We start from the raw sequence: 24310 nt of genomic DNA on the forward strand, positions 1-24310 counted from the left end.
GGTTCATTTGAAGCTGGTGCAACCAGACGAGCCGCACAGGTATTGTATCTCCCGAGTGAGACGCATTGAGAATTCCATAATTCTCTTACATCCTTTCTGCATTGTAGTGTAGTTTGGTGTGCTAGCTTAAAATTGTCGCATGTTTGCTTCATTACAGCTTTCTTTGCATGATCATAAGTTATGCTCGGCTCTGTGCATTGTCTTGCATTTTGCCCCTGCCTCCGGGCGCATACCTTATTTGTATTGCATGTTTGTCTGAGTCTTCGGCCTTGTCAAAAATGGGTCGTCTCTGGGCTTTGACATTCACTCCCGTCATTGTTATGACTTTCGAGTTCTGTCAAAGAGGGGCAACTGTAGACACCCCATTTTTGACCGTCCTCAAGACTTGGACGTCACCGTTTGAACACTCGGTGATTATCCATGTTTGTGTTCGTTTGGAGTTCCCGGAGGTCTCGGCTCACGCGCCTTGCCTCAGGATCCCCGAACTCGACCGTTTAGTGTCTGGTTTTGCACCAAACACTTGCATCTTGCCCTTGAGAGGCAAGGTGGGGCTTGTAGACCATCCCCACCCATCACCGGCAGTGGCTAGATGCCACCGGCTGGTTTTTGCTGCCACCGGCAATATAGTTTGCCGGTCGGCACTATTTGTTGCCGGTCAGCACTTTTTTGTGCCGGTCGGCACTTTGTTTGGCCAAGATGGCATTTTTTGCCGGCCGATTGCTGTTCATCTGCTTTTGCAGATATTTTTGAACAGCTGTATAACTTTTGCTCCCCTCCATACACGTGTATGGAGGGATCTCCCTCTTGCAAAGCTTGTTTGAGAAGCTTTACAAGAGGCTTATAGAGAGGGCTCTCTCTAAGGCAAGAAAGGGGGAGGCTTAGACATTTTTAAGAGAGAGAAGACAGAGGAGAGCTCTGGTTTTCTAGGGTTAGGGTTAGACATACACAATCTATCTCTCTTTCCCTTTCATTTTGTTCACTAGGTGTTTTGTGCCTTACTATTGCACACAAACACCTAGTGTTTCACCTTCCTCTAGGAGCTGAGGTTCCAAAGAGTGTGTTTTGAAGTTTTTGTCTTGGATTCAAGCTCAAGGAGGCCATTGGAGCATCTTTGTTGAAGAAGGCATCAAGGGTGAGAAACTAGTCTTTTTTTCCCCCTTTTTTTGCATTGATTTTCTACTAGTCTTAGAGCTGTTTTTGTGATTATTGTATAACATAAAAAAGTTCTATTTTTAAGCCCTCTTTATTGTTTATTAAGAGTGTTTTGTTGTTTGAGGGGTGTTGACCACCCTTAGGCCTCAAAAGGCCTCATTTTGAGCCATTTTGTGTTAGCTCCGGGATTTTGGTGTTGAGGTCTCTTCACCACTGAAATCTTGAGGGATTTCAGTGGTGAAGATGATCCTTTGAAGTCCCAAGAAGGAGAGGGCCACCCCCTCTCCTTGTTGTCCTTGAAAAGGACACATTTTGGCCTCTTAAGGAAGCCTATGCTTGAGTGTGTGTTGAGCATGTTTGGTTTGTTTTTCATGCTTATATATCCATGATATAACATGATTTAAAGTTGGTTTTGGAACCTTATGCATGTTTAGCATAGTTGCCTTGTAATGCCATGTTTGTGCCTTAACATGATCTAGGTTGTTAGCCTTTGTTGGAGCATGTTTTAGGCTTGCATTTGTGAAGATTATGCGCTTATTTTGCCATGTTTTAGCTCTGTCCATAGTCGTTTGGGTTGATCTTTGCATGCATTATATGGCTCCTTTGCATTTGGGCTTGTCGGCCTTGAGTATGTGCATGTGTAGCATGCCATCTTTGCATTGTTTTGATGATTTGGAATCATCTTGCATGCTATTTCAGTCCCATTTCCATGCTTGTTTGATTGCCTTGCATGTCTCTTTAATGCTTTGAAAGCATGTGTTGCAATGCTCCATGTTTTGGCCATGGTGTATGCCTTTGTATTTGGGCCATTTAGATGCCATCTAAGGAGTCCTTTGGCCTTGTTTTAACATGCTAAAAATCTGTTTTTAGTTGTTTAATGCATGCCATGTTTGGTCATGATAAGTGTAGTTCAATGCGTTATTGATTTGCCTTGAACACTTGGACTACTCTTTGCATGTTTCGGCTTAATTTATAACTTGATTTGGCATCATTTTATAACATGATTTTAGAGCTTATAATGCATGCTAATTGCTCTTGTTTATACCTTTCAAGTGTGCTTGAATGTTGTTTGATTCATGCTTAAGTGTTGGTCCTTATGTGCATGTGTGTGTGCATGCCATTTAGCCCTCACCTTCTAGCACAATGGCTACTGTTTTAGGCCAATTTTAGAGCCGCCTAATTCATGTTTAAGTCCACCTTTCCATCCATTTGCATTGCCCTATGTATGCTTGCATGATTGCATAAGTTAATTGCCATGCCATGTTACATTCCTAGCTTGTATGCCTAGGTTGCATTGCATCTTGCATGCATGCCTTGTTCCTTGAATTGGTGATAGGAATAGGGCCTTGTTTGTTTGATTGGTTTGCATGCATTTGAAATCAAAGATGCATACTCGGTTCTTTGGGCCATCATGCATGGAAATGCGTGATTGGTGGTCCGAGAACCGAGGCATATGTCCCTTTGAGTCATCACAATGATAAGAGACATGGTTGATGCATACATGCCTTGAAATATGCTGCCATGCCTTGTTTTGCCCTTTGTTGCTGTGAGTTGCGGGTTCTGCAGGAATACTCTGCCGACCGGCAGTGTAATGTGCCAACCGGCACAATTTTCTCTGCCGACAGACCCTATTTTGTGCCGATGGCCATACTACACTGCCGGTGGAAGTTTCATTCAGCCGGTGATGATCCCCTCTGTCCAAGGATGCAGTCCTGAGGCTTTGACAGCCTCCAGAGGAGGAAAGAAAGGAAAACAGAGGCAGCTTGCGCATGGCGGTGCGTTTCCCGAGACGCTTTCCTGCTTTAATTAATTTAATTTAATTTGTTAATTAAATTAGTTAATTTGTAATATTAATTAGCTTGTGTAGTTAGTTAATTTGTAATATTTATTCGGTCCCTCCGAGGGAGGGCAAACCTGTAATAAGTGTGCGTGGGTGTGTGTATGTCTTCCAACCTCACGTCTTTCTTCCCTTTTATTTACCTGCTTTTGATGGTTAGTATTAGGGCACGTCTAATTTAGCATACCTTATGCTATGCATGTGTGCATCCATGCATTTGTATTGCATGCATTGGGCTCGGTACATCACGCTAACTGCATTTGTACTTCAATTCAAAAATTGACTATGTGATAGTTGATTGCATTTCACATGCCATGTTTAAGATTAGCCGAGCCCATCTAATTGCATCCTGTATGTGTTGCATTAGACAATTTAGCATGAACTAGGACATGCATGTTTGCTAACTAGTTTACTGTTTTGGCACGGAGTACAATGTAAGTATTTATGCTTTAGCATCTCGCATGCGTGTGAATGTTAACATGACAGTATGCTTACCATGCGGCTAAGTGCTTATATGAGATAAACTGTTTGAATGCCTGTGGGTGGAGGTTGAATTACCTAAATTGGAATAATGCATTAAAACTGTGAGTTTTAAGCCCACTAGATAGTGGCAAAATCATCTTCTCTAAAAGCCCACTTGAGAGTGGCAAAATTTGCATTTTAGCCTACTTGCGAGTAGCAAACCATTTTCAAAACGAACATGAAATGCTTTGTTCCAATTTGGGCGGTTTGGTCTATACTTGTTTGCTGCGCGCTTAACATAGTAATTCTAGGCTAATAACCGGATTAAGAACACATAACGTTTTCAAAATTGGATATCACGGTTAGTAGAGGCCGGTCTTCGGACCGGGCGAAAGGGGGTGCTCATAGCTGACCTTCCCCGATCGTACCCAAGCTCCCGAGTCGAGACAACTCCGGTGATGACGGACATGTGGCCTTCGGCACCGAGTCAGGGTTTCCTAAATTTCCCCATTTTAAAATATTTAGGTGGCGACTCTGTATCTGGCAAAGCAGTCCATGTTTGGCACTACTTTTTCAAAAATCTGTTTCTCAAAACGATTTGCCAGATTTGGACTCTTTGGTTCAGATTAAGAACCGTGACACAAATCGAGTCCGAACTGTAGCGCGAGGCCCACGCGGGCGCCGTTACACGAGCGTTTACGTAAAGAATTGGCCTTGGAGGTAGCCAAATCCCAACAGGCCGCGTGTCATGTCCGGGGTCGATCACTAGAGAAGCAGAAGGATGATCAACGACATCGACGTCGGAAACACGATAGTGGTAGTGATTCTGATTCGTCGTCTCAGGAACCCAGAAAGAAGAGGTGAGTTGATGCATCTAGCTCATCCGAGGACAGTCCATATGTGCGACACAGGAGAGGGAAAGGAAGTGATGGTTCAAATGATGAGGACAGGCACAATCCTTTCGTACGACGCATTGTAAGGGCTGTGTTACCTAAAAAGTTCAAAGCACCGACATTCACCCTGTATGACGGAAAATCAGATCCCACAGACCACATTTGTTATTACAAACAAGCGATGACATTGCATGTTGATGATAAAGCCCTCATGTGTCGAATGTTTCCAAGTAACGTGGGACCGTTGGCCGTCAGATGGTACTATAAACTGGAGCCAGCGTCATAAGAAGCTTTCATTAGCTCCAAAAATCCTTTAGGGCAAGATTTATCACCAACGAAGTTTAGCCAAAGCAAGCCGACTCTCTCTGGATGATGCAAATTAAACCAGAAGAGACCCTCCGTGAATATTCGACGCGCTATTGGGAGTGTTTCAACTTAGTGGATGATACCTGCAATGATTCCATGGCCATTACCGCCTTTAAGATGGGATTACACCTCGATAGTCCTTTACATAGTTCGTTGACCAGATGGCCTCCCAAAACAGTCTGGGCACTAATGAAGAAAGTTGAGGAGTACTGTAAGGTGGAAGACGATGCCCTGCGTGTTAAGGCTGGACAGAAAGCCGTTAAATTGGCTCCATCTGTTCTGGTCCAGCCGATAAGCATCGTGCCATCAAGGAGCCCCGAACCTCGGACTTAAACTAAACGAGACAACCGGCGTAATTCGTGCCGATCAAGCGGGCAGTGTTTGCACCGTTCAAACGAACAATATCAAGTTAATAGCAGGCGCACAAGACGTTGAGACAAGAAGTATACAGAATTGGCAAAGCCGATCAGTAAGATTCTACCTAAAGTCCATCATCTTTTGTTCTTCAAGTGGCCGTCCAAGATGATGGGACCCCCTGACGCAAAGAGAAGGGATAGGCGGTGTGAATATCACAAGAACCATGGCCATGACACTGACAGCTGTTATGCACTAAAAGATCACCTGGAGGAGTTAGCGCAAGATGGCCGGCTGGTGCAACATGTTCGAAAGAACAATCCATCGAACACGGTAGCTCTACGACTAGATTCACCTCTACTTGGTGTAATTCACATGATATATAGCCTACTGTCATCAGCTGAGGTACATTCAATTTAGTTGCAACCTAACTTGTCCAAGCCAATCACACCAACCAATCAGCCCTATGAAACTGGAAAGATTAGCTTTGACGACACTGACCTAGATGGAGTAACTCTCCTCCATGCTGATCCCCTCGTCGTCGAGCTACGCGTGAACAGATTCACAATCGAGCGTGTTTTCATCGATCAGGGAAACACCTCAGAAATAATGTATTACAACACATTTGTTAAACTCGGCTTCATTGATTCGGATCTGTTACCAGTCGATTACCCACTGTTCAGCTTCAACGCCAACCTCGAGTATTCCTTGGGCAAGATCACACTACTAGTATGGGCGGGTACTAGAGTAGTCGATGTGGAATTTCTGGTCGTCAAACTTTCGTCACCATACAATCTTATCATAGGAAGGACCTGGTTGCACACTATGTAGGCTATGCCAAGCACCTACCATCAACTACTCCGCTTTCCAATTGAATATGGCATTAAGCAAATTCGGGGCTCTTAGAAATCGGCACAGGCATGCTATCTTATTGCCACCGCAAAGAGGCCAAAGGAATTGGAAGTGAACTCAATTAAAGTACCGAATGAAGGGAGCCTCAAGGATATTGGGAAAATCCCTAGCGAAAAGGCAACTGAAGACCTTGATCGGATTGAAATCAATGGGAACCCTGACAAATTCTTCATGATCGGCACTTCTCTGAACAAAGTTGACAGACGCGAGCTGGTTTCCTTCTTACTCGGCAACCTCGACGTGTTTGCGTGAACACCATATGAAATTCCGGGGGTGGATCCAGTCGTGGCCCAGCACCGTTTAAACGTCGATCCAAAAGTCAAGCCAATTGTTCAAAAAAGTTGGCGGTCAGCCGCGGAGCATGCATCAGCAGTTGTTGATGAAGTTGACAGGTTGCTTGATGCCAGGGCAATTCGTGAAGTAACTTATCCCACGTGGCTGTCCAATACCGTGGTTGTAAAGAAGAAAAATGGATCTTGGCGCATTTGTGTGGATTTCACGGATTGGAACAAGGCCCATTCAAAGAATCGTTTTCCTCTTCCCATAATCGACCAACTTGTGGACACAACGGCATATCATCAGCGCATGAGTTTCTTAGATGCCTACAAGTAGGGCTGCAAACGAACCGAGTCGAGCCGAGCTTTGCTGAACCCAAGCTCAGCTCGTTTACTTGTCGAGCTCGTTTATTAAGCTCCAGCTCGGCTCGATAAGAAATTGGGCTTGAGCTCGGCTCGACTCGTTAACATTAATGAAACTCAAGCTCGACTCGACTCGGCTCGATAAATTTTTTTTAAATATTATTTATATTATTTAAATAAAAAAGATTATTTATATTATTTAATAAATAAATAATATATTTATACAATTATTTATATATATTTATATATTATTTATATTATTTAATATATAAATAATATATTTATTATATAATTTAAATAAAGATAAACGAGCCGAGCTCATGCGAGTTCGAGCTTGGCTCGTTTACTAAATGAGCCTAATATTTGAGCTCGAGCTCGGCTCATTTACTAAACGAACTGAACCCTTAACGAGCCGAGCCGAGCTGAGCTTGTTCATAAACAGCTTGGTTTATTTGCAGCCCTACCTACAGGGGTTATCACCAAATTGCAATGCATTTGGAGGATCGAGAAAAAACCACATTCCTCATCCCAAAGGGAACCTATTGCTACAAGGTCATGCCCTTCAGACTGAAGAATGCGAGGGCAACTTACCAGAGGCTAGTTACCACCATGTTTAAGGAACAACTCGGCCGCACCATGGAAGTATACATCGATGACATGGTGATGAAATCCAAGGAAAAGCACGCCCATCTAGCCGATTTAGCAGAGACCTTCGGCATTCTTCGAAAGTACAAGATGAAACTGAACGCCTCAAAATATGAATTTGGTGGCTATATTGTCAACCATCGCGGAATAGAGGCCAATCCAAGGAAGATCACGGCAATTCTAGAACTCGACTCCCCTCGGTCGGTCAAAGAAGTCCAAAAGTTGATGGGAATGGCCACCGCCCTCAATAGGTTTATCAACAATTCCTCAGATCGCTGACGATAATTTTTTCACACACTTCGACAAGGCAAAGCATTTGAATGAACCCCTGAGTGCGAGGCCGCGCTGAACGGCTTGAAAACTTATCTCCGTTCAGTACCACTCTTGGCAAACCTATCGCCAGGAAATCCACTCATCTTGTATCTTGCGATATTCGACCGGGCGGTCAACGCCATGTTACTAAAGGAAAAACTCGGGGAGTAGCAACCAATTTACTGTGTAAGCAAGGCAATGGTTGACACCGAAACACGATACCTACCATTGGAAAAGCTCATCCTTGCTCTTGTGATGGCTACAAGAAGGTTGATGCACTATTTTCAGGCTCATACCATAGGGGTATTAATGGACTATCCTCTCCAATCAACGCTTCGTAACGTGGAAGCATTGGGGCAAGTCTCAAAATGAGCTTTAGAATTCGGCCAATATGATCTCCAATTTCTGCCCAGAACGGCTATCAAGGGGCAAGTGTTGGCCGACTTTGTAGCTGAGTTTACAGGGTGCCATACCGACTTCAAGTCCGACCAACTCGCCCGCCAGCCTCAACCAGACTAAAGAATGTACGTCGGAGATATTTGGCAGATGTATTGTGATGGATCGTCTAACCATCGTAGCAGCGAGGCTATTGTAGTAATCATGACTCTCGAAGGGGCAATAATCGAGCAGGCAGTTAAATTGGGTTTTGAAGTGTCAAATAACAAGGTCGAATACGAAGCTCTGCTAACCGGTCTCCATAATGCACTTCATCTGGGCGCCAAGCGATTACAGGTTTTCTGTGACTCAAAACTAGTCATCAACCAATTGAAGGGGGAATATACGGCTAGAAATGACCGAATGGCAGCGTATATGAAAATGGCGAATTCCTTGCTGATGAAGTTCAACCATCATAAGTTGAATTAGATAACTTGGGATTAGAACACGCATGTGGATGCCCTTGCTTGCCCAGCATTTGCCATTAACTCATAAGTCAAACGAACAATAGCATTACCTCTTCTGAACCAATTCGGATTAACATCATTGAGCCAAGACTGAGTTGGATGGACCCTATCGCTGTATTTCTTTCCTCATAACAGCTCCCAACAAATAAGAAAGAAGTCCACAGGTTGCGAAATAAAGCCCTGCAATATTATCTGGATCCGTAGGAAAAGCTTTACAAAAAATCTCTCTCTGGGCCGTATCTGGAATGTGTTCATCCAGACAAAGTTGAGGAATTCTTGGCCGAAATACATGAAGGTAACTGCGGTGCCCACTCTGGAGGACGCTTATTGGCCCACCGAACCATAACACAGGGGTATTATTGGCTGATCATGCGAACAGATGCCGAGAACTATGTAAAGAAATGCGAACAATGCCAAAAGTTTTCCCCATTAACTCATCTGCCTGCCGAGGAATTAAATTCCATTACTAGTTTTTGTCGTTCGCTTAATGGGGACTTGATATCGTCGGACCATTACCGCGAGCCCCGGGGAACAAGCGATTCCTGATCGTCTCAACAGACTACTTTACAAAGTGGGTCAAAACAAAGGCATTAACACATATTCAAGATATAGATGTTAAACACTTTATATGGAAAAACATTATAACTCGATTCGGCATATCGAGAGCACTTGTATCCAACAACGGCACCCAATTTGATTGTGGCGTCTATGGGGAGTTATGCAATACATACGGTATCCGATCCTACTTTCCTCACCGGCATACACGCAAAACAACGGTCAGGCTGAGGCCTCTAATAAAGTGATCTTGGACGACATCAAGAAATGATTGGAAGAGGCCAAATGTAGGTGAGTTGAAAAGTTGCCTAGTGTGTTGTGGGCTCATCGCACTACTCCGAGGTGGTCTACTAGAGAAACGCCGTTCACTTTGTACTTTGGGACACAGGTTATTATCCCTCTTGAAATCGGCCTGCCAAAATTGAAATCCAAGGTTTTTGATATGGGGCATAATGGCATGATGTTGGCCTTAGATCTGACTTTGATTGAAGAACACCGAAATCGTTCTCTTCCATACATGGCGCAATATTAGCAGCAGCTCGCTAAGTCGTATAACTAACGTGTGCGGTTACGTCGTTATACACCCGGAGAACTGGTCATCAAGAAAGTGTTTCTTGCTACTAAGAATCCGGCAGAAGATAAATTAGGCCCCAACTGGGACAGTCTTTATCAGATTGATTCAATTGCCAGAATGGGGACGTATCGGCTAACAGACATGGCTGGCAGAAGTTTGCCACGCCCCTGGAATTTGACCCATTTGTGTAAATTTTATCATTAAGCCAACTTGTACGACATGCTAGTTCTTTTTTGATTTCTGCTGCTGTACTAACATGTACACATCTACGTATTCCGCAATGCAGTATGCCTTTTTTATCGTTGTCTCTTTAAAAATGGTTGAATAATGAAAAAGCTTCCGAATTTGGAGCATCATTCGTACATGTTCACGTTTGGGCCGAATAAGCCTTCGAATTCAGAGCGCACTTTGTGCACGATCACATTTGGGCCGAATAAGTCTCTGAATCTAGAGCGCCCTTTGTGGATATCACGATTGACCAACACAAAGACTTCGAATTCGGAGCACCTTTCGTGCATGTTCACGTTTGGGCCGAATAAAGCCTTTGAATCCGGAGCGCCCTTCGTGGATATCACGATTGACCATCACAAAGACTCCGAATTTGGAGCGCCCTTCATGCATGATCATGTTTGGCCGAATAAGCCTCTGAATCCGGAGCACCCTTTGTGGATACCATGATTAGACAACACAAAAACCTTCGAATTCGGAGCGTCGTTCGTGCATATTCACATTTGGGCCGAATAAGCCTCCGAATTCAGAGCGCCCTTCATGCATGATCACATTTAGGCCGAATAAGCCTCCAAATCCAGAGCACCTTTCGTGGATATCATGATTGGCCAACACAAAGACTCTGAATTCGGAGCACCCTTCATGCATGTTCACATTTGGGTTGAATAAAGCCTCCGAATTTGGAGCGCCCTTCGTGCATGATCACGTTTGGACTGAATAAGCCTCCGAATTCAGAGCGCCCTTCGTGCGTGGTCACGAATGCGCCCTTCGTGCATGATCACGAATGGCCGACATAAAGATTCCGAGTTCGGAGCGACCTTCGTATTTGGCAATAAAATGGCGTGGGCCTACAAATATGCAGTTATCACACAAGTTCATATAAACACTAAACAAACCAACGCAACATGTTTTTAGTTATTTCGTCAAAGATGTGCAAATACATGCCTTTCGACAGATTCAAAAGTAAAATTACATGTTTCTTGATATCTAAATTTTCTCCAGCTCGACATCTTCTTCGTCGTCAATTTTTTCGGCGTCATAAGCTTTGAAGGAAACTTGTAACTATAGAATAGCGGTGACGCCGAATCGATGCCTATGGCTTACAGAGCCTTGGTCCATCTGTGCTTAAAATCGTGATTCTTGCATCGGTAGACATCATCCGCCAAGTTCTTCTTGGTCTTTTGGATACTGATACTTCGGCCATCAAAGAAACCCTTTTCATAAGCCTGTGTCCTTATCGCCTCTTTTGCTAACATGCTAGCTGTGTCCTGATCGGTTATGGAATGATCGAGTAGGCGCTGGTTTACCTTGTCCGTTACGATCGGGTTCGTCGGGGGCGCTGTATATGTCTTGGCCGCCTTGGCCCTTCTTAGCTCATTCTCAGCCCTCTCCGCGCGGCGTTCCAAACTCTGAATGCACTTATCATTCTGCTCAATTTCTCTTTGCACAGTGCGAAGGCACACCCCTATCTCATAGGAACTGTATATTTCCCTAACTACCCTATAAATGCCCTCTTTGAAAATTTCGTAAGCACCTCGTCCAATCATTGACTGTTGCACTTCGGGTGGAAAAATTTGCCGAGTAAACTCTACTGCCACATTTGGATCACGGATAATTGAATCCGCTTCGGTCATTGGTTTGTTTCCTACAAACATCACAAAACTTAGTGGGCGTGGTGCCCTAGTCAGTTCGTTTCGTGTTGAGACATGTACACTCCCAATTCTTGAGGTCCCTCGTTGTTGCCCCCTCTTCCTTGGCAATTTTTCTACCTCGCCCCCTCTTGGGGACTTGCTTCGACGACGGGAGGACCGACGCCTCTCTCGTTCCTCTAATGTCACATTACCCATTCGAATAGGCTCACCACCAGCTTCGCAATTCATATCTATTTCCAATTTAGCTAATGTTTTTCCTTTACCTCTACTGTTGAAGAAAACTCTGCTAGATATACTAGATAATTCACGTCGACACAATGTTTTTTTCCTTTTCACACTCATCTAGGTTTGTGCTATGTTTATTTAAAGTTGCCACAGGTCACCCACACGCCTGGCTACCCTGCTTATTAATTGTGGGTGCACCAATTACGAAGCACCCATGGATGCCGCCCCCTTGGTATTCGGTTATTATGTTCAGTGGTCAATTGGGGTAAGGGCAGATTTATTAATCTATTCGGCTATTAACCAGCTTTTCCGAATTTAAAACAATGCCCCACTTGACCTCATGAACATTCTTGGTCATTGTATTCGGCTAGGGTAAGGACAGATTTATTAATCTATTCGGCTATTAACCAGCTTTACCGAATTTAGAACAATGCCCCGCTTGATCCCATGAACATTCTTGGTCATTGTATTCGGTTGTTATGTTCAGTGGTCAACTAGGGCAAGGGTAGATTTATTAATCTATTTGGTTGTTAACCAGCTTTGCCGAATTTAGAACAATGCGCCACTTGACCCCATGAACATTCTTGGTCATTGTATTCGGCCGTTATGTTCAGTGGTCAACTGGGTAAGGGCAGATTTGTTAATCTATTCAGCTATTAACCGGCTTTGCCGAATTTAGAACAATGCCCCACTTGACCCCATGAACATTCTTGGTCATTGTATTCAGTCGTTATGTTCATTGTATTCGACTATTACTCTATTCGGATATTACTCTATTTGGATTCTTGTAAAGGATTTTCCTCAAACAAATTGTTAAACAAAATGGACATTTTCATTCATAAACTGCAATTTTATTAATATATTCGGCTATTACTCTATTTGAATTCTTGTAAAAGGATTTTCCTCAAACAAATTGATAAACAAAATGGACATTTTCATTCATAAACTGCACGCATACATTTGACATTTTATACATGAAAATGGCCTCAATACAAAACATATCTAAATAAATGGAAAACAGAACAAACAAAAAGAAAATATATCTAGTACATCGACAGCCTTTCAAAAGTCTAAATCCTCTAGGTCTGACTCCAGCGGTTTGACTTCAAGCTGTTCAAAGGAAATTGGTTGCTCAAGAGTCACCTTGGTGGCCGCCAAAGCTTTAAGCCATCCATGTTTGACCCCTCGATTCTTGAACTTTAAGGCTTCATCAGCGTACAGTTCCTTAGCCTAAACTCTCCGACAACAAAGCTTTAACGACCTTTGACTCGGCAAGCTCCCACGCCTTTTTCTCCTCCTTAAGGTCGAACTTTAGCTTTTCGACTTCTTCTTGTGCCGATTTAAGGGAGCCGTCCAACAAGTTCGCTCGCTTCTTAGCATCCCTACATAACTGGTTGGCGTATTGAGCTTTATCCTGCGCGGCAACAGCCCTCACCTTCTCTTCCTCCGCCTTCACGGTTTTAGACTCGGCTTTAGTCGTTGCCACAGCCAAATCGGTAATTGTAGCCACGACTTTTCCTTTCTTAGTTTCAAGCTGGCCCTCAAGAATGCCGAGTGTAGACGCGCCCGCGGAGGGGGCCTTATGCTACTACAGTTCGGACTCGCGATTTTGTTGTCGCGGTTCTTAATCTGAACCAAAGAGTCCAAATCTGGCAAATCGTTTTGAGAAATAGATTTTTGAAAAAGTAGTGCCAAACATGGACTGCTTTGCCAGATACAGAGTCGCCACCTAAATATTTTTTATGGGAAAATTTAGGAAACCCTGACTCGGTGCCGAAGGCCACATGTCCGTCATCACCGGAGTTGTCTTGGCTCGGGAGCTTGGGTACGATCGGGGAAGGTCAGCTATGAGCACCCCCTTTCGCCCAGTCCGAAGACCGGCCTCTACTAACCATGATATCCGATTTTGAAGACGTTATGTGTTCTTATTCCGGTTATTAGCCTAGAATTACTATGTTATGCGCGCAGCAAACAAGTATAGACTAGATTGCCTAATTTGGAAATAAGCATTGCATATCTATTCGGTTTTGAAAAGCGCTTTGGAATTTGCTACTCGCAAGTAGACTAAAATACGGATTTCAACGAGTTTTTCCAACTCAAACAATCCAACCTCCACCCACAGGCATTAAAACAATTTAACACATAAGCACTTAGCCGCATGGCAGGCATACTGTCATGGCAACTCTCACACGCATGCGGGATGCTAAAGCATAAATACTTACATCGTACTCCGTGCCAAAACAATAAACTAGTTAGCAAACATGCATGTCCTAGTTCATGTTAAAAATGGCTAATGCATCACATGCAAAAATGCAATTTAGGCAGGCTCGGCTAACCCTAAACATGGTGTGTGAAATACGATTAATCGATGCACGTATTCAAATTGGAATTGAAGTACAAATGCAGTTAGCATGATGTACCGAGCCTAATGCATGTAACACAAATGCATGGATGCACGCATGCATAGCATAAGGTATGCTAAATTAAACGTGCCCTAATACTAACCATCAAAGCAGGTAAGTAAAAGGGAAGAAAGAAGTGGGGATTGGAAGACATACACACTACTCACACACACTTATTATAGATTTGCCCTCACTCGGAGGGACCGAATAAATATTACAAATTAATTAACTACACAAGCTAATTAATATTACAAATTGCCTAATTAATCAAGCAAATTAAATTAAGCTAAGAAAATAGTAAATCGCCTCAGGAAATGCGCGGCCATGCATGAGCTGCCTCTGTTTTCCTTCCTTCACTCCTCTGGAGGTTGTCAAAACCTCATGACTGCTTCCTTGGATGCTGGGACACATCACCGGCTGCATGGAATTGCCACCGGCAGTGGGATGTGGCCACCGGCACAAGGTGAAGCTGTCGGCAGAGAAATGATTGCCGGTCGGCACTTTACACTACCGGTCGGCAGAGTGTTCCTGCAGAATCTGCAAATGACAGCAATAGAGGGCAAGGCAAAGCATGGCAGCACAATTCAAGGCATATATGCACCATTCATGTCCCTTATCATGGTAATGACTCAAAGGGGCATGTGTCTCGATTCTCGGACCACCAATCACGTATTTCCATGCATGATGGCCCAAAGAACCAAGTATGCAACTTTCATGTCAAATGAAATGCAAACGAATCAAGCAAAACAAGGCCCAATTCCTATCATTATGTCAAGGAACAAGGCATGCATGCAAGATGCAATGCAACCTAGGCATACAAGCTAAGGATGCAACATGGCATGGCAAGACACTTATGCAAGCATACAAGCAAACATGAGGCAATGCTAACCAATGAAAAGGTGGTCTTAAACATGGTTTGGGCAGCTCTAATAAGGCCCAAAACAGTGGCCAAAATGCCCAAAAATGGAGGCTAAACACACATGCACACATACACATGTTATGGTCCAAGCCTCAAGCATTAAACAAGCAATATTCAAGCACACTCGAAAAGAGATTTCATGGACAATTAGCATGCAACATGAGCTCTAAAATCATGCTATAAAATGATGCCCAAATCATGTTAAACAAGATAGACAAATGCATGCAAGCATGGTCCAAATACTTGAGGCAAGTCATAAAACTTTGAAGCACATTTAGCATAACAATCACAACATGCATTAAACAACTAAAAACAGATTTTTAGCATGTTAAAACAAGGCTAAAGGACTACTTAGATGGCATCTAAGTGGCTCAAATTTAGAGGCATGCACGATGGTCAAAACATGGAGCATGCAACACATGCTTCCAAAGCATTAAAGAGGCATGCAAGGTAATCAAGCAAGCATGTTTAAGGGACTGGAATAGCATGGAAAATGGTTCCAAACCATTGAAAATTATACAAGCGATGCATGCTACACACTTATGCACTTAAGACCAACAAGCCAAACATGCAAAGGGGCTATACTAAGCATGCCAAGATCAACCCAAACACTTATGGATAGACCTAAAACATGTCAAGATAAGCACAAAATCTTCATAAATGTAAGCCTAAAACATGCTAGAAACAAGGGCACACAACCTAAAACATGTTAAGGGATCACAAGGCATTACATGGCAACTATGCTAAGCATGCATGGAGTACCAAAACCAAGTAAAAAACAGAGGCATAATACGACATATTAAGCACAAAAAACAACTACGGCATGGTCAACATGAAGCCTAGCTAGGTGCTCTCTCAAGAGGCCAAAAATGGTCCATTTTAAGGACAACAAGGAGAGGGGGTGGCCCTCTCCTTTTAGAGACTTCAAGGCACCATCTTCACCACTGAAATCCCTCAAGATTTCAGTGGTGAAGAGGCCCAAACACCAAAGTCCCGAAACTAGCACAAAATAGCACAAAATGAGGCCTTTCAAGGCCTAAGAGGGGTCAAACACCTCCAAACCACAAAACACTCTTAATAAACAATCAAGAGGGCCTAAAAACAGAACTTTTTTGTATTATACACTAAGCTCAAAAACGATTTTAAGATAGGTAAAAACAAGATGCAAAAATGGGGAATAATGGGACTAGATTCTCACCCTTGAAGACCCCTTTACAAATGATGCTCCAATGGCCCTCCTTGGCTTGAATTCAACACCAAAACACCAAAATCAATCCCTTAGAACCTCAGTAGCTAAGTGAAAGTGAAACACTAGGTGTTTGTGTGCAATAGTATGGACTAAACACACTAAAACACACACAAGAGGGAGATATAGAGATAGAAGGTGAATGGATTCTAACCCTAGAACTCAAAACCCTAAAAATGGCTGTCTAAATATCTCCCAAGTGTTTCAAGTCTCTAACCCTAAGGCCAAGAGACAAGGCTTCTCTTTATAGAAGCTTATTGTCTTGTAAAGCTTACAAGACAAGCTTCCAAGAGAGAGATCCCTCCATACACGTGTATGGAGGGGAGCCAAAAGCAAGACAGCTGTCTTAAAATATCTGCAAAAGCAGATGCACAGTAGTCGGCCGGCCAAAAATGTCATTTTGGCAAAAAAGAGTGCCGGCCGGCAACAAATAGTGCCGATCTGCAACAAAGAGTGCCAACTGGCAACAAAATGTGCCGATGGCGGCAAAAACCAACCGGTGGCCTCTAGCCACTGCCGGTGGTGAGTGGGGATGCCTCACAAGGCATTCCCTGCCCCTCAAAGGCAAAACACAAGTGTTTAGTGTAAAACCAGACACTAAACAGTCAAGTTCGGAGATCCTGAGGCAAGGCGCGCGAGCCGAGACCTCCGGGAACTCCAAACGAACACAATCATGGATAATCACCGAGCGTTCAAACGGTGACGTCCAAGTCTTGAGGACGGTCAAAAATGGGGTGTCTACACCGAGTCACTCCACGGTGTTGTAGTGACGACAGCCGATCTCGGTAATCCTCCCCGCCGCTTGACAAAAGCAATAAAGCCTATACTTATTAGTCGACACTAAAAATAATTTATATGATCCAAGGGGTTGAAACTTACTAATATGGCTAACTGTGCTGCTAGAGCAATAACAACAACGTTTGGTTCGGCTCGGAAAGCGGACTTATCAGCTGGTAGAGAAAGAGCCGAAGCCACACTTGAGGCCACGACAGGATCTTTGACGGCCGATCCACTGGCGAGAACCGACACATTCTTTATCCATGGTTGGATGACAAATGGCTCAGATACTTCATTAGTGGAATACGGCATTTCAATTCTTGGTCGTTTGTCCGCTGGCGCTTCTATTAGATTAGAGACGATCTCGGTAGGCTGTTTACGCCCTGAAGGATCGACTTCCACGATTTCCGGATGCTCCTCTGACACATATTCGGCCATTATCATTTCAGGGGCCATTTCTTCTCTGGAAACTTGGCGTGATGGAGTGACCTGGCTCCTTCCAGAATCACCGGCCTACCTCCTGGCCACCATTTTCTCAGCATTGCGCCTTCTAGCGAATTGAGCGAGGGATTCTCCGATCATTTCTTCAGCTTCGGATTTAGCTCTAGGAAGATTCTCTAAACCCGTGAAAATGTTGTCCTCTGGAGCTGAGAAGTCCGCTCAGCCAGAAGTGGATGGTTGGCCGGCTTGATCGTCAGGGCTGATGCACTCCAAAGCTAATTCAATTTCTGAGTTCAACTCTTGGTCTTCTACACGGTCGTCGGGCTGCGCATCTTCAGCGATTCGTTCATCAGCGTCAGAACCGTCAACACCAATATCCCTTAAGCTTTTGAAACTAGGGAATATAAGTGCAGTCAGATGTTGTTCCCCTCTCAGTATGGAGATATGGTTAGCAGCTGAGAATGTGGAGTAGGTGGGGGGGTCGTATCTCAACAGAACATGGGCTGCGCCCTTGCCTTTGAAAGTTGGCGCAACCTTTGTAGTTAAGAGCAGCTTTCACTTGTGCAAGAACGACTTCGTCTACTGATGTCAACGCCCTTTTTAAATCATTGCCTACATGGCAATCATAGATCAGTACAAAATTTACGCAAAATTCACAGTTTACAAAAATAGTATCATAACAATCTAGTCAACCACCTGGCTCCCCTTTCTGCTTTGGCACTAGGTCTTAACGATCTTCTCTTTCGCCGAATTCCCAATTGCCTAGGACGGTGACCATGACATCATCAACCCTCTTTCCAGAACTGGCAAGCATGGTCACCAAGTGATGATCTACGTCTTTAGCTCTCAGGAAATAACGGCCCTGCCGACCGGACGACTTCGCCATGACGTAACAGTGCTGAATAGTTGGCATTCCTAGGTTAAGTCCTAACTGCCTATTCAACTCTACTATTCTCATGATTATGTGGTAGAAGTTCACGTTAGGTTGGGAGGGAATAAGACCCCAGTAACGTAGAACCGACCTAAGAAAGAGATGGAGAGAAAATCGGACTCCACTCTCAGCGATGGATAAAAAGGGGAAAATAATAATGTTTGTATCAGTCCGTTCCATGTTCAATACACTGTCTGTAACAAGAGACACGTGTACGTCGTCTGGAATTGAAAAATGACGACGGAAGGCTAAGACTTGTTCCTCTGAGAGGAGGGACTTCAAATGTCTCGCCATCGAAAACGGAATGTGAACCAAATGTATACTAAATAAAAACAAATCAAGCAGAGGACTGGAATGAGAACTGAATGAAAAGAGAAAGGGGAACTTACAGGTTGAAAGAGAAGATGAACAGTAGAAAGCGAAATCACAGTGTAGACACCCCATTTTTTACTGACCTTAAGACTCAGACGTCATCGATTGAGTACTCGGTGATGGTGCATGTTGTGCTCGTTTTGAGGTTTCGGGGTTTTGGCTGAGAGCCTTACCTCTGGGCCTCAGAACTTTTTGTGCTTTGGCTCGATTTACGGACCAAGTCTTGCTTTCCCTTCCCGGAGGAAGGGAGTGGTCTTGTAGACCATCTCTCTGTGGTCGTAGACTACTTTTCGTGGTCGTAGGTCACTTTTTCCGTTTGGAGACTAGTTTCTGATTTTTGGAGTCCTTGGCCGCGCGCCTTGTCTCGGGACCGCTTAACATTCTCCGTTTGGCGTGGTTTTTGAACCACACCTTGTTGCCTCTGCCTAGAGGAACACTGTGGTCCAGGAGACCACTTTTGTAGCTGCATACCACTTTTGATGCTCGTCAGCTAGTTTTGGGGGCTTTTGGCCCGTGTTTCGCCTCCCGATTTCTCGTCTTGCATCCGCTGTGGTTTGTTTTTGGTACAAACCTTGTTTTCCTTGTTTGGAAGGTGGTACAAGGGTAGAAGACCAGTATTTCTCCTTGGAGACCACTTTTCCTTTCTCCAGCTAGTTTTCTTGTCAGATAACTGGCTTTCTTAGTCTTTAGACCATCTTTTTTGGTCGGCCACCGCACCACCACCTTGCATTTAGTGTGTTGACCTCTCCCACCTATGGCTGACCAGTTTTTGCTCTAGTTGACCACATAAAGTGGTCGGCCGACCACTTAAACTAGCAGGCCGACCACTTCAAGTGGTCGGCTGCTTTTTGGCACCTTTTTGGATATATTTTGGGACAGCTGGCACAACTGGAGAGCATTTGAGCCATCCTCCATACACGTGTGTATGGAGGGATGGCATTCAAGCTTAGCTTCTCCAAGAAGCTTTGGCTTTCCTCTTCTATAAGAGAGAGGCTCCTCCTCCCTCCTCCACGTTTAGAAAATTGCCCTCAGAGAGATACATATAGTTTTGTATCTATCTTACTTGGTTCTTCATTTTTGTGCTTCAAAAGTGTAGATTTGTCTTAGTTTAACACACAAACACACACTAAAACACCATCCTTGGGTAGCTGAGGTGCTAAGTAGTTGTTTTTGGTGTTCTGGGATTGATTTAAGCTCAAAGAACTTGCTGGAGTTGCAGTAGTAAATAAGGTCTTCAAAGGTGAGTCTTTGACCTTTAAAACCCCCATTCTTGCTTAAGCTTTTGAGCCTATTTGCATGCTGTTTTGAGCTTAACTTTCAACTAGAAAAGTTTTGTTTTTGTGTGCTTAAAATAGTTGTTTAAGGTCACTTTTTCGTTTGGGGTGATTTACCCCCTCTTAGGCCTTGTCAGGCCTTGTTTTGAGCCATCCCTTTAGGCTCTTGTTGAACCCTTTGCATGACCTTTCTACCACTAAAATCCAGGGGATTTTCAGTGGTGGAAAGGTGGTCTTGGTGTCTTAAATAGGAGAGGGTCATCCCCTCTCTTTATATTGTGTTTACATGCCTTCATATGCCTCATGTTTGAGCACCTTTGATAAGCTTGTGTTAGCTATTCTTAGCTAGTATTTGTGGTTATTTTGCTGAGGCATACCACTGTTTTTACTTGCTTTGATCATTCCATGCATGGTTAATACACTTGTAGTGTAAATCACACACACTAGCTTTGTATGCTTCATGAAGTAGCATGTATTTCTAGCCTATGTTGTGCCCATTTCAGCATGTTCTTGGGCTTGTTTTACCATGTCATATCTTTGTTTAGGTTTGGTTTGGTTAGCCTTTGCATGCTCCATGCACTTGTAGTGCATTTCCATAAAATAGCCTAACATGCATCATGTTGTGACATGTCATTCTAGCATGCTTTTGGCTTAACTTCATGAAGCTTTTGTCCATGTTTTGACATGCTTTAGCTCTGATTTTGTTTGTTTTGGCCATGCATGACTTGCTTTGGATAGCTATAGTTCAATCTAGCTTGTTAGCTTTGTGCACCAAGTCCACTAGCATGCTCTACTTGGCCTATTTCAATGATTTGGCATCATTCATAATGTGATTTCAGTACATATTTCATGTCCATGTAGTCACATTTATCGCTCATTCAATGTGTTGGAGGGTTTCCCCCTTTATGTCTTAACATGAACCATTGTGTATGCCTTCATGCCTTTGCTTGTGAGCCACCATTTTAGTGTTTATTTGGGGTTATTATGCCATGATATAACTTTGATTTTCATTTCTTAAGTCATTCCATGCTTGGTCTTAATAGGTGTAGTGTAACCCACCTTATTTGCCTTGTATGAGTCATGCCTTATGCCTTTCATGCTAGCATGTTTTGGCTTCCTTCCATGCATGTTTTAGACTCATTTTAACATGTTCTAAGACTGTTTTGGGTTGCCCTAGCCACATGCTTCATGTTTTGTATACTTGTAGTACAAGTGCTCTTGCTTGCTTCAAGCTTTGAGCATCATTGCATGCTTCATTTGTGTTGTGTACATGATTTAGCATCATCTAGCATGATATTTCAGAGCTTATAGCATGCTTATGTTCCTACTTCATTCATGTTTTGAATGCCTTTGAGTATTGTCTATGTTTGCCTAGCTTATGGCTTAGCTTGTATGCTTGCATGCCTAGGTACTTGGGCCCTTATCTCAGCATGTTTTGGTCCATGATTGGACCTACTTAAGCTCTGTCCATGCTTAGTTCATGCATTTGTGCCATGTATTGCATGCCTCCTTTGTGTTACTCTTTGCTAGCCTTCATGCCTTAGGACTTTTGCATGCTTTGCTTATGTTGTTTGAATGATTTGGCATCATTTCTTGCTTCATTTCAGTGTACTTAGTGTTATTACACTTCCACTTTTGTCACTCATTGAGCACTCTTGAGAGTTGTGCTCTTTGGCCTCTTTGATGGCCAATGCATTGTTCATGCATGCCTTGCTTTATGTGCCTTCATTTCATCACTTATGGCCACTGATTTGGGCATGATTGAGGTCTCCCCTTTTGGTTTAAGTCCATTGAGTATACCATGTATATTGCATTGAGCATGCCATGCTTGGTATATTACATAAGTTGTCCTTGTTGCGTTGCATTGTGCATGCATGCATTGCATTGTGCTTAGAACCTTATGATTGCCTTGCATTGAGTATGCCACCTAGTTCTTAGCATTTAGCATTGTGTATGCTAGTTGTTACATGCTTTAGCATTGTGCATGCCATTAGCCTTGTTAGGTTGTTCATATTGCATTGCATGTTTGCATGCTTAAGTCATATTGCATACTTGCATGCTTGAGTTGCATTGTGTATGCCATGCTTGTTTGCATTGTGTTTGGAGTAGGTGTTAGTCCAAACACGGGAAACGAGGGAGGTTTCATACTTAAGTGATGAAACGTGCCTTAATTTCCGGTCGTCGACGCTCTTAATCATCCATGATAGAGTTTTAGGCTTTATGTGTTTACTTGTGCATTCATTTTCATATTGAATTGTGCAACTTCGCCTCTCGGCCATCATGCATGAAAATGTGCAATTGGTGGCCCAAGGGTCGAGAACCTACACTCCCTTGAGTTCATGACATGATAGGGAGGGTGGTTGTGCACACATATCTTGCAAATATATTGCCATGCCCTTTCTTGCTCTCTGTTGTAGCAAATTGCAGTCTGGCAGCAACAACTGGTCGGCCAGCCAGAAAAAGTAGTTGGCCGACCACTTTTCTTGGTTTTCAACAACAAAAAGTGGTCGGCAGGGGTTTGGAGAGACCAAAAGTGGTCGGCTACCCTCCTACTGGATTCCCAAGGTGGATTTTCAACTTTCTGGAGCTTGGTGCAAGTTTCTGAGAACAAATGAAAACAGAGGCAAATCGGGGCATCGTATTGGATTTCCGAACGAGGCGACCGAGCATGCCTCCAGTCTTCTCTCTCTGAGAACCTCCTGCTTTTACTGCTTTCCTTAGCTGCCATGCTTAGATAGCTAGGTTTTGCTTTGGTTTGTACCTTTAATTAGTTAATGCGTTCAGTTATTTCAATTCGTTCTGTAATAATTAGTTAACAAGGATTAGTTAATTAATTTGTTGTGTAATAATTAGTTTAATTAGCTTAGATTAGCTAGTTAGTTCTTTATTCAGTCTCTCCCTCGAGAGAGCCAATTGTTGTAATAAGTGTGCGTGTGTGTGATGTATGTCTTCTAATCCCCATTTCTTTCTCCCTTTTACTTAACCACTTATGATGGTTAGTTTTAGGGTACGTTTCATTTAGCATACCTTATGCTTGCATGTTTGCATCCATTCATCTGTATTGCATGCACCGGGCTTGGCGCATCATGCTAACCGCATTGTATTTCAATTCCAATTTAAATACATGTACCAAGTTGCATTTCACATGCCATTCTAGATAGTCGAGCCTATCTTAGTTGCATTTTTGCATGTGTTGCATTAGCCATTTTAACATGAACTAGGATCATACATTGATTTCTAGCTAGTTCCTTGTTTTGGCTCGGAGTACACTATGAGTGTTTACGCTTTAGCATATTGCATGTGTGTTAATGTTGGCATGAAAGCATGCTTGCCATGAGGCTATTTGCTTATGTGATATAACTGCCTGAATGCCTGTGGGTGGATTTGGATTACTTGAATTGGGACAATTCATCGAATTTCGCATTTTAGCCTACTTGCGAGTAGCAAACTTCAAACCATTTTCCAAACAAACGGATATGCAATGCTTTGTTCCAAATTAGGCGATCTAGTCTATACTTGTTTTGCTATGCGCATCACATAGTAATTCTAGCTAATTAACCGGAATAAGAACGCATGTGTTTTTAAAAATTCGATATCATGCTTAGTACAGGCCGATCTTTGATCGGGCGAGCGGGGGTGCTCATTAAATGACCTTCCCCAATCGTACCCAAGTTCCCGAGCCGAGGTAACTTTGGTGATGATGGACACGTGGCCTTAGGCACGAGTCAGGGTTCCCTAAATTCCCCCAAAATAAAATATTTAGGTGGCGACTCTGTATCTGGCAAAACAGTCCATGTTTGGCACTTCTTTCTAAAAATCAGTTTTCCAAAACGATTTGCTGGATTTGGACTCTTTGGTGATTTATCAATCTCACATCGCACATTGTGAGATCAGATTAAGAACCGTGACATTTGAGTCCGAACTGTAGTAAGCAAAGCCCTGATCCGGGGCGCGTCTACAGTTTCTGGCGACTCTGCTGGGGACTTAGAGAACTTGACTCGAACTCATGATATCGTGTTGTATTGCATTTGCATTGGTGTGCCTAGGACACCGTGTTTGCCGGAGACCCGCTTTGAGAAGCGTGCCATAAGGCTGACTGGTTACGGGCTCTGCCACGATGGGAACACAAACCCCGATTTTCACTGGGGCACCCTTTTTTGACCATTCGACCTAGTGCATATTCAGAATCCATAGTGACTATTCCAAACTAGGACAGGTTGCTTACCCGATTGTAGGTTGTT

At 43.4% G+C, this 24310-nt stretch overlaps 1 protein-coding gene across 1 annotated transcript; it reads left to right on the top strand.

Annotated features, from left to right (window-relative positions):
- The first annotated feature begins 8093 nt into the window (after window positions 1-8093).
- On the top strand, window positions 8094-8435 carry LOC145813025 (uncharacterized). The gene has a single exon (XM_082908288.1). The coding sequence runs from the start codon at window positions 8094-8096 to the stop codon at window positions 8433-8435; it is 342 nt and encodes a 113-aa protein (XP_082764414.1).
- The last annotated feature ends 15875 nt before the right edge of the window (window positions 8436-24310 follow it).

This window comes from Camellia sinensis, chromosome 2 (assembly GCF_055761805.1).
Source record: "Camellia sinensis isolate YWXY chromosome 2, ASM5576180v1, whole genome shotgun sequence".
NCBI lineage: Eukaryota > Viridiplantae > Streptophyta > Magnoliopsida > Ericales > Theaceae > Camellia > Camellia sinensis.

Bases quoted from the DNA above. Each gene is read 5' to 3' on its own strand.
- LOC145813025 (XM_082908288.1), top strand. From the start codon at position 8,094: ATGTACGTCGGAGATATTTGGCAGATGTATTGTGATGGATCGTCTAAC.